This window comes from Leptonychotes weddellii, chromosome 4 (genome assembly GCF_054177405.1).
Source record: "Leptonychotes weddellii isolate Sample4059 chromosome 4, ASM5417740v2, whole genome shotgun sequence".
NCBI lineage: Eukaryota > Metazoa > Chordata > Mammalia > Carnivora > Phocidae > Leptonychotes > Leptonychotes weddellii.
The window spans coordinates 131,414,445-131,424,903 of record NC_138372.1 but is presented as its reverse complement, the minus strand read 5'-3'; the positions used below and the strand labels follow the sequence as shown (position 1 = coordinate 131,424,903).

Genomic DNA, 10,459 nt, shown 5'->3' with positions numbered 1-10,459 from the left:
ATGAGTGAATAAATCGCTGTGTAGCTATTAGGCACTTGGTTTTGAAGCACGATTCTACTGCATTAACCTTTGATATTAAAAAAAAAAAAGACAAACAACTTAGACATGGATGCTAGCCTTTGTTTGGCATCCATAGCTACAATTTAGTGAGCAGCAGTGAGGTTCAGTGTGCAATTGAAAAGTGTGCTGTAAAGCAGCTTAAATGTTAAGAATATTCTAATATTTTGAAATGCAGATGAAGTAGAAGGTAGGCACATAAAACATTAGAAAATTAGAAAGCTTTTTCTTTTTTCTGCATTTCAGTTTCACATCCATGAGAAATTAAAGCAAAACGAGTAAGGAATGCATTCTGCAATAAAAGGTCACATGAATGTCTACCACATCTGTTTATAGTAATTATGAACATAATTAACATAAGAATTACAAATGAAATAATGACAAGCTGAGCAATGAGATATTATGCCATAATGGTCATATGTTGGAATTCTCACATTATAGCACACTAGAATTCACATATTCAAAGAAAGAAAGAAAATGCTAGATTTTTATCTGAATTAATGCTTCAAAACTTATCTGCCTGGGGCAGATGGACTTCTTGCTTTTATAGGAAGGTAACCTATTATTAAGAAAAGAACTAGTTGAAATTAAGATTTCTAGTCTCCAGCTTGGACTTTAAGACAGCTGTGATTATAGAAACCACTTTCTGTTGTACACTTATTCTGTGATTATACTTCTTGATTATTATATTGCGCTTTTTTTTTTTTTTAAATTGAAAGCTTTGCAGCAAAGTGTTTGCTTTGGAAGAGAGTCATGGATTCTTCCCATTTGAGAATTGGTTGATCTTTTCTAGAACTGTGAGCCAAAAGTCAATGAACAAACAAGGTAGTAATAGAAATACTATGCATTTACAAAATAAGAACATTGACAGATTAGCTTTTGCACAGTTTTCTTGATGCCCTTAGTGTTTGGATGCTTTTAAAAGAAAAATGTAAGCCTTTTCTGGGTTTGAAAGTAGTAGTGCATTGTTTTGTTTTTTTAAATAGCATTTTTTTTCCCCCAAAGAGCATGTAATGGAAGAATCAGTAAGCATTTGTAAGTTGTATTTTTTACTTCCTAGAGTTGTGTTGGATTTACAGGCATTTGCATGTAGTCTGTGTCCAAACTGATTGAACTGAAATGTAATAAAGAAGAAGGTATGTGTGATTGCATCTGGTTATTCTGAATGCAGTTTTCTATAACAGCTAGAGAAAAGGTGAAAGGTGAGTTTTTATGAGAACTAAAATGATACTCCAGAAATCCATTATTAAATTTAAAACGTTAGAATGGCCGATCTTCACCCATTTAAAGTTGACTTGATTTTGTAATGTGCCCTGCCAAATGGCTTACTTCCTACCCTTGCACCCCTCTCTTACTATTGATCCTGGTCACTTTTTGAAGATTTATGGAGAAGTATTACCTTGTTCTCGTCTCAGTGATACCACGAGGTTTTCCACATTATTGGATTACTGGAGGATTGTGGCAGACCCCTTTTTATCTGACATTCGTTGCATGACAAGATTTTTCACACATGCCCTTCCCCCACCTAGGTCCAGCTTATTTTCACTCTGCCTTACCTATCAAATTTTTCTGAATTCTCTTCTTGGTGTGGGAGCATGGGGTGTTGGGGCTGGGGGTGGGGAGTCCACTACCCATACAACTGTTTCTTGGTTAAGTGTTTTGGAGGAGAGTGCTTGATTAAACAATGCCTCTAATCAAATTTGTCTCGAAGAGACTCTCTTCCTTTTCTTTTTCTCTATTAACTAGCTTTATGCTTCCCTCTCCTCTACCATTTTGTCCCTTACCAAGACCCAAGCATCAACTATGTTATAACCCGAAGTTTCACTGCGGCTGGGGCTACAGTGTATGTCATGAGTTATGCAGTTTATTGGCTACTTCGTTCTGAACTTGCTTTTCATTCTGCAGTGAGAGCTTCTTAACCAAACTTCAGTGCCTTGAAATACAACACAACCAAATACTCCCCCTCCCCCCAATAAAATAACCTTCTTTGCTGCATTATCTGCACTCCATTAAGGATCTGATCAGATGTTCAGATTGTCTGATGGGTGCATTTAAAAGTGAAAAGGGGCTCCCATGGGACTACTCAGGTGTATCTCCCTCCTGACCCTGATGGGGTGGAGGATGAACTCTGATCTGACCGGGGAGCATTAGCTCTTGCTTGTTTTCTGATTGATTCTCGGGCTCTGGGTGGGTGAGGAGCTGTGAAGCAGCTCAGGCCGAGATTGATTGCCTCAATTTCAAATTCCCACCTCCAAAATAGACTCTCAGATGTACACATAGGGAACCCCTTCCCCCAACACAATTTCTGGAGGTGGAGCAGGTGTCTAAGAGTCACTTGTAGCTACCAATCACAAGTGGTCCTTCTTATCACAGTGATGCGGGCGGCACAAGTCTTCTGCTGGGACACTTTCAAGCCCAGGGAAAGATATTTTCTGCTGATGTGGGTTGGGGAGGGGTGGAATTTCAGAGTATTGGGGCCAGAAAAGAGAGGAACAAGAACTAACACTCGTGGTTGGTCTGGAAGACTGCGCAACAGCTGTGAGGGCTCAAATGGGTTTGTTTTGCAAATTGTGGCAATTCGGCTGGAGGTGAGATGGTGAATGTCTCATTGTTATGCTCTGCCAAAAAGGGAGCTCTTGATCCCTTCTGACCTTGACAGCACCTCCAAAATGTTCAGTCTGGCCCTGGAACGGGGAACTGCAGTTGGCTAGTCTGGATTCCTCCCCTTTTCTTGGAGGAGGGGCAGTTTGGGATATGTAAGCAACCCTCGGCCAGCTTTGGGGTCCCTCGTGCCCACTTGCTGCCCCCATCCTGGGGCCTGAGCCCCCACCTCCTCCATCCCTTTCGGTTTCTTCCCTGTAGCCTGTGCCTCTTCCCTCTCTCCCTCTCCCACTTTTCCTCCCTCTCGCGCTCCGTCTCACACGCACCCTCTGTTTATTTTCCTGCCTCCATCTGGGCCCTGCTGATATTGTAATCACCCTGATGCACGTTGGCTTCTCTCCTCTCCCTCCTGCGCTCACACACTCACTCACACACAATGTGCCATCCTGACAAGCCTTTTACTTCTGATAAGCTCCGATGTGTGTTTAATGAATACAAAGCCGCGGTCTGGGTGCCGCCTCGGCTGCGGCCGCCTCTCCTGCGCTCCTTTGCCAGAAGGTAATCTCCGTGAACGGGGAGGGGAGGCGAGCGGGGAGGAAGGAGGGGTGGGGAGGGGGGGGTGGGGGGAGTGGGGAAGCTGCTTTTCTCTTTCCCTCTCTCCCTTTCCAAATGATTCAGAAGTCGATAAGACCAGGAGAAGTGAAGATGTAACATGTTATCTGTCGCTCCTCTTAGCTGGTGGAGAGAATTTACATTTAAAGATTAGCAGAGGGAGAAAGAGAAATCTGCCTTTTGTTGTGCGGGGTGAGGAGGAGGCATCAGTCCTGGCCTGGACGCTATCTCCCATCACCTCTGCTATCCAGACAGGACTCACCGAGGTGAGATTACCGGAGGGCCTTATCTTTAATTGGGTTTAGTTTTGCCAGTCTGAATAGGTTTAAAGAGACTCGATAAAGGGGGAACAATAGATTATTTATTGACTGAACGCTGCAGCCTTTAGATGAAGAGGGGAGAGAAAAAGCTGCTTAACAACCTGATTAGTTTATTTTAATTTTTATTTTAAGGTGAGCCTGTCTCTCTCCTGGTGCAGGGAAGGGCCATTGAACTTATGCGAAATTAACTGAAATGTCTTCTTCCTCTTCAGCCCCCACTCCCTGCCCTTCTCAGCACCATCTCCCTTATTTTAACAGGAGTTTCATTTACCCCTTATGTTTCGGATTGATAAACTGAGCAGAAAGGGTAGTGGCTTTTGGAATTGATCATTCGTGTTGGGTTTTATGTGACTTGTTTTGAATGGGTGTTGAACTGATGCTAATGGTGGTACTTGAATGAGTGAGAAAAGCAAATGAAGACTACTTTTAATATGCAGTTAATCAGTTTGATAGTATGGTTTCAACATGGTTTAGAGAAAAAAAAACATCATTCTGACGCCGTTGGGTAGAGTTGTGTTTTGGATTTGAAACACGGAATTTTTTCCTTGGAGTGGGTTTAAAAAAAGAAGAGTAAAAAAAAAAAATGTTTTATTGACTCATGAGTGTATTTCAAAAAATTACAGTGTCAACTTTGTAATGTTCTTAAAATGGATAAAAGTGAAAAAAATTATTGTCTGCCTTGTACACATCATTAAGATAGGTGTTTTCATAGGTAAATATGATCCAGTAACTAAAAGCCTAATTAAAATTTGTTTAAAGCTTGGGTGGGGGGCATGTTTCCTTGTTGACAGCGGCAGATCGATTGGGTAAGACAATAGAGTCCCATTATTTCACTTCCATTGACTGAACATATTGACATTTCAGGTTTGCTGTTGCCTCAGTGAGCATGATGAAACACTGAAATTCACAGACCAACTGGTCAGAGTGGCACATATATTACTGTATGTCATTTCTGCCTTCAGGTTACCTTATCACCCTGGCAGAATGGGAATGGACAGCCCAGAATCCTTCAGAAGGGGTAGAGCTCTTTTGGCTAAGAAACTGACAGGTAGCATGTCTTAGGAGCATCTGTAATTTTACCCAGAATTGGATGTTACGGAGAAATATGCGGAGCACTTTTATTGAAAAGTCTGAGAAGCATCCTAGCTATTAATCTTGCACATGTTACATATAAGAATACCCATTTTCAAGATTTATCTTTACCTCCTTCCAGAGGTGTCTACAGGGAGTGGTTGGTCACATCATTTAGGTGTTTACCAGCTTGTGCTTGGGTTAGAACTGTTCTTCCCCAGTTCGGGGTAGTCAAATGTTAAAGCGCCTGCTAAAGCTACATCTGATAAAAAGAATGTGTAAGGCCCCTTCCAAAATAGAGCCTGGCTTTGACTTTTTTGCTTCTTGTTTTCTTTTGGTGGGTGGAAAACGAAAATGGGATGTATATATTTTATGCCCATAGACGTGCATAGACAGTAATATGTAAAAATAAACGTGTATATTCCAAGCAGAGGCAGAGAAAATAGTAAGTATTGTTCTTATCTTCTTAGTAGAATCATCCCTTTTATACATTTTGCATAGTCTTTGCATAATACAAGTAAGTATTAGGCAGAATTGAGTCAAAGAAATTTGAGTCATACAAGAGTGAGTATGGGAAAAAAAAAAACCAGAAGGGACTTAACATATTTTTTAAAAAGTTTAATGAAAATATAAAACTATTATGAATATGCTTTATACACAGCAATTGTTGCCATCAAGTAGGCAACTGATGCCCTTTGCAGTGTTTAGAACAAAACTAGTCCTTTATACCATTTTCATGAAAATGTTAGGTTTCTATTTGATCAGCAGGTGCTGTTGAGATGAAAGCCATGTGTAAATTTTCAGAAGGCCAAAAGTGTCAATTCAGAAAAGGAAAGTGATAAGAGAAAATGCAATCAGTTTTCCTGTTTTCAATTTGTGCAGGATTTGAAGAGCTGTTTTGTTAAACTGCTACATCTGCTCCAATATGAATATTGAACTACTTCCACTAAAAATAACAGCCTATAATTTGGAAGCTACTGCAGTCTTTTGTTAGTGTGAGTGGGTTATTTAAAAACAAAAAAACAAAAAAAAAAATTAAAAAAAAGACAATTTTCTATTCTGACAATCTCTTGCTTAATGTGCATTTTCATTTGTTGGCACTTTTATCCTCAGCAGATAAATGGTATTATGCAATTAGGACCTCATCTTGTTTGACTATGGAAGAGGTTTCCATAGGTGACAATCCTGGTAATATAAAAAGGGTTCACACAAAGCAAAATTTATTTTTAAATAATTTGTTTAAATGTACTTATTTAAAATGAGATAGCTATTCCTTGCATTCTCTAATACTACAGTTTTTAACTTACTGCTGACTATTATAACAAAGTTAACACTATTCTGTTGCATACTGAGCGTTCTGTGATTTATTTCACCTTTAATATACCTGCAAATGTAAGTTTTCAGGGATATTTTACCTAACAGGGCTTTCAGAATAATTTTTTTCATGCTTAAATAAAATGATTAAATTATGCTTGAGTGCCTGCATACAAAAGCCTTAGCTTCTATGGTACTGCTAATCAAATAAGTTTTATGGACAGGGAAAGCACCACATTAGAGAAAAATTGGATGCATTTTACTAGTGACGTTTCTAGGAAAGACAAGTTCTTTGTAAATCATCTAGTATTAATGAAGAAGAAAACTCTAACACATCTTAAATAATCGTAATAAAAATAATAACTTCATCCTTTTAATAAGGAAATGAATGGCATTGCTACCCATGTAAAACTGGGTGTAGAGAATTAAGGTAGAAAGAAGACTGATGAAATTTGGATTGGGTTCAGTATTGACTCTATCCACAATTGCTGTTGGGTTGACTTGTGGCTGTAGTAATTTGTCCAAGTTGAGACGTGATCATCGCTTAGGATCAATTGGAGGCTATGTAGCTTTGTGGCTTCACACTTGAATGGCCAGACACACTCTGCACAGCTAAACTCAGAGTATCTCCAGGATGGATTAAGGGGAAGACAGACATTGGGACACAGGAGGAGGATGGATTAACACATGCAATGTGTCTTCTGCACCACCAACTGAAAAGAAGTGGTAGTTTAAAGAACAGTAGTGAGTGTGTGTACCTGTGATCCCATGTATGTGACCAGCCAACGAATAATGCTTTTAAACAACGTAATTTCCAGTTTGAAGCCAAATTGTGGCATATTGTGCTGGCTTATCTTTCAGAGACACAGCACCAAGTACTCTGCCATTCTTGAGAAATGGTGCCGAATCACAGATCGGTGTAAGGAAAGTTTATTTCACAGAGACAGCCCCATCATTTGGGGATGTGATCTTCTAATGAGTTGTTTTGTGCTGAAGCTGCATTCAGCGTTGAAGCCTCAGTACTTTATAAGGCGGCAACGGCTGGGGCAGTGGGTGGCGGGGGGAGCCTCTTATGACTCTTTTCAAAATGTTGCTGCTTTAAAAGGTGATGTCCAGGCTCTGATAGGAGAACCACTGATGCAGTAATGCCCCATGGTTGAGGTTTAAGGCATGAGACCCTCCTGTTTGAAGAAGGTTCAAGCCGTCAATGCCGCTGAGAACCACTAACCTTTTCACGGGACTGTAAGAGACCTACTTTTAAACGCCCCCTACTTTGATAGTTCTAATTGAGATTACCTCACAATGCAGTCCATGAGGGAATCAAGCAGGCGTTTGTTTTAGAGATTTCATATTGGTCAGGATCTCTAAAGCAAATCACTGTTTGGGTGACTAGGGCCTTGAGAATATAGATCTTGTTGAATGAGCACACAAATGGAAAAATTTCCCATTTGTCCCACAATCTCAGCACCTCTAAGTGCCTTAGGGAATGTGATTGACTAGATTCATTAATCTTTTAACAGCTGGGTCATAGACCACTTCTGAGTATGCTCTGGGCTTTCAAGGGCTGCCACCTAGTTGTTGGTCTTGGGAGAGAGAAGAGGAACTGACACATACTGGAGACCTACTATGAGCCTGGAGTTCACCCTCCCCTACGTTGTCATTGCTGATTTTTAAGTAAATTATAAAGCAGCGTTTCACTTCATTTCCCAGACTGCATGTAGTTGCTCTCCTGGCTTGGCCTTTTGCCTCACTATGGAAAACTGAGATTTCCTTGTGTTCCCAACTCAATTACCTACTTTGTTCCTGAGTTCAAATAATTAGAGGCTTGTTTTCTGAATACCTGGCTTAATATTCTCCTTAGCAGCCATGATCCGTGCATCCATTGTTTTCTTCTTGCTCTCACCCCAGCCTAGGAATCACAGCTGACAGCCATCCTTGGACACACCCAAGAGTATGCCAGTCTATATCCCTCAATACCTCCTAATCCAGGCTTTTCCATTACTAAATTCTGTTCCCTCATCAGAATACCACCTTCCTGCCCTACATTGAAGCCATGAGGAATCAGGCTATTCCCTTTATTGATCTCATTTGGCACTCTCGAATTGTCTTCTGTCCAGTGTCCCTCAACTCAGTTGGTCATGCTGTTATTTTGATCTCTGCATCTCCCAATTCAGCCAAGTCCAACTTCCTGGTCATTTCTTGGGAGGAGAGGGATTCTGCACCATTTGGAGCTTGGAGGTGTAGTTATGTAATGTAAAAAGAAAGACACGGTGTGCGTGCATTCCCCAGAGTAATGGGAAACTGGGGTTCCCTTTCCTGTTCAGCCACTGTTTTGCTACATGGCCCGGGATGCATGCCACCCTTCTGGTGAATTCTTCACAAGTCAAATGAAGGGCAGATTCAGTGATCCTTAGGTTTCTCAACTCTCATATGTATGAGTCTCTGTGTGATGCTGGGAGTAGGCTTTCAAGAACTTCCCATGGTTAGGTGAATGAAAAAAAAAAATCCTTAATTTTTAATTCTGAGCTTGTGGGGGTGGGCGCGCTCCTAGTCTCCATATGACTGGAAAATAGAACCAGTATAGGACATCATTATCTCCTTACTCTTCTCCATTATAAAGAAGTGGCATTGAGAACAGGGAGCCATTTTTTCCACAGCCATCCTGGATCTTTGATGACTGTCTGAAATTTTAGTTATGACTATACCTTTTTAAAAGGTGAATAAAGAAGGCATGAGTGTGTTTATGCGGAGAGAAGGAACTAAAAATTTCAGGTTTTGCTCAAGGAAAATAGCCTTTATGCTTTCATCTCATGGTTGCTGGACAATGTGAACTTGGTGCTTGGGGGCAGGGGTGAGGGACTGGAAGCTAAAGCATGGTGGCGATTGGTTGTGCTTCCTAGGCATTCGCCCTACCCCATTCTCTCAAGGTTTGGACCTAAGTCATTTGGAAATTTAGAAAATGGCCTCTTTAAGCCATTTTTTGGAGAGAACCTGGTAAGTAACAGCTTATTTAAATGACCAAGGGTACGTTATCAATTGGTGAGGAATCAGTTCTTAAGTAAGAAAGACTGAAATTGTCCTATTGCACTGTCTGAAGAAGTAGTCTGCTATTGATTTTAAAAGCCCAATTATTACCAGTAACACTTTGATTTCATACTTTAGTTTGTACACAGTTTAGACATTATTTGGAAGTTTAACCCTAATTTGTGAAATTGTTAATAATGACATGGAGCTGGACTTCTTTAGAACTTAGAGGCTATGACATTCTTATACTTCTGATTTGACCAAGGAGAGCACCTTGTCATCATCCAGGATGGTAGTAGAAACTTCTGCTGTTTACTAGGACTATGTGCAATTGGCAGGACTTGGAAGTAGTGTTATTTTCATCCGTCATTACAAATGGAAGCCACAGGAATTACTGTTGCTTCGATTTGTGCGTTGGCATTCAAGGTTCGTGAGAGGCCAAATTGAAGTGGTTCTTGTTTGTTTTTTGCCACCAAGGAGAATGTCTTCAAAGTATGTATGCAGTGAGCTCTTAGTTGATACCTGACTTGACTGGATTGAATATTGCATCAGAGAAATTAGAGAGAAGATCCCCTGAGATGGAATGGCGGTTTGTCTAAAGTTCAAGAGCTAGGTAGGCACTAATAACATGAGAGGAAGCCAAGCCAGAGCAGGGATGAGCTAGAGGCAGTGGGCAGAGCCCTCGGGGAGAAAACTAGCTGTCTGATGCTGTTATAAAGAGTGTTTGGGAAGTCCCTTCCACTAGACTTTTGGGGAGCGCCCCTGGTGATACTCAAGGAGGAAATCCAAGAGATATTAGGAAGGTAGATAGGGAATGGTACCTGCAGATGCTGGTGCGGAGTTGGGGGGGCAGGGAACCAGCACAGCAGCATTGCAGAGAGCATTTCAAATGCACATCCCGTGGCAAAGAGAATATCAGTAGTTGGAAAGTCATTCCCCAGTGGATGTCGCAAGCATGGTGCAAGTTGTGCTCTAAAGACAATGTCTTAGAAAGTGGGTTGGCCTCCATGGTTAAAACTAGATGCACTGTCCTCCTTTCCCTAACCTCAGGATCTAGGAAGATGTGAGCTGTAAGACAGGTCATGAAAGACTGCTAGTTTATTTTCTGAATCTATGCATATGTTATGTACACAGTGATGAGCAAACACAGCTGGGAAGAACAGCAGATGATATTGGGACTGGAACTGTGGTGTTCATCAGACTGACATAGTAATCCTTCTTTCCCATGAAAGTGTTCTTTTTAAGTGACTGTTAGGATTCTGTAACTTTTTTTTTTTTATTCTTATGTTAATCCCCATACATTACATCATTAGTTCTAGATGAAGTGTTCCATGATTCATTGTTTGTGCATAACACCCAGTGCTCCATGCAGAACGTGCCCTCCTCAATACCCACCACCAGGCCAACCCATCCTCCCACCCCCCTCCCCTCTAGAACCCCCAGCCTGTTTTTCAGAGTCC

At 41.0% G+C, this 10,459-nt stretch overlaps 1 protein-coding gene across 1 annotated transcript in view; it reads left to right on the top strand.

Annotated features, from left to right (window-relative positions):
* Window positions 1–673: 673 nt before the first annotated feature.
* The window catches only part of RUNX1T1 (RUNX1 partner transcriptional co-repressor 1), a 218,024-nt gene continuing 208,238 nt past the window's right edge, over window positions 674–10,459 (top strand). The window contains 4 exon segments of the mRNA XM_081817130.1: window positions 674–3,190; window positions 3,192–3,216; window positions 3,394–3,477; window positions 3,480–3,536. Of these exon segments, the coding sequence (XP_081673256.1) occupies window positions 3,095–3,190; window positions 3,192–3,216; window positions 3,394–3,477; window positions 3,480–3,536 (262 nt within the window). The 5' untranslated portion in view covers window positions 674–3,094.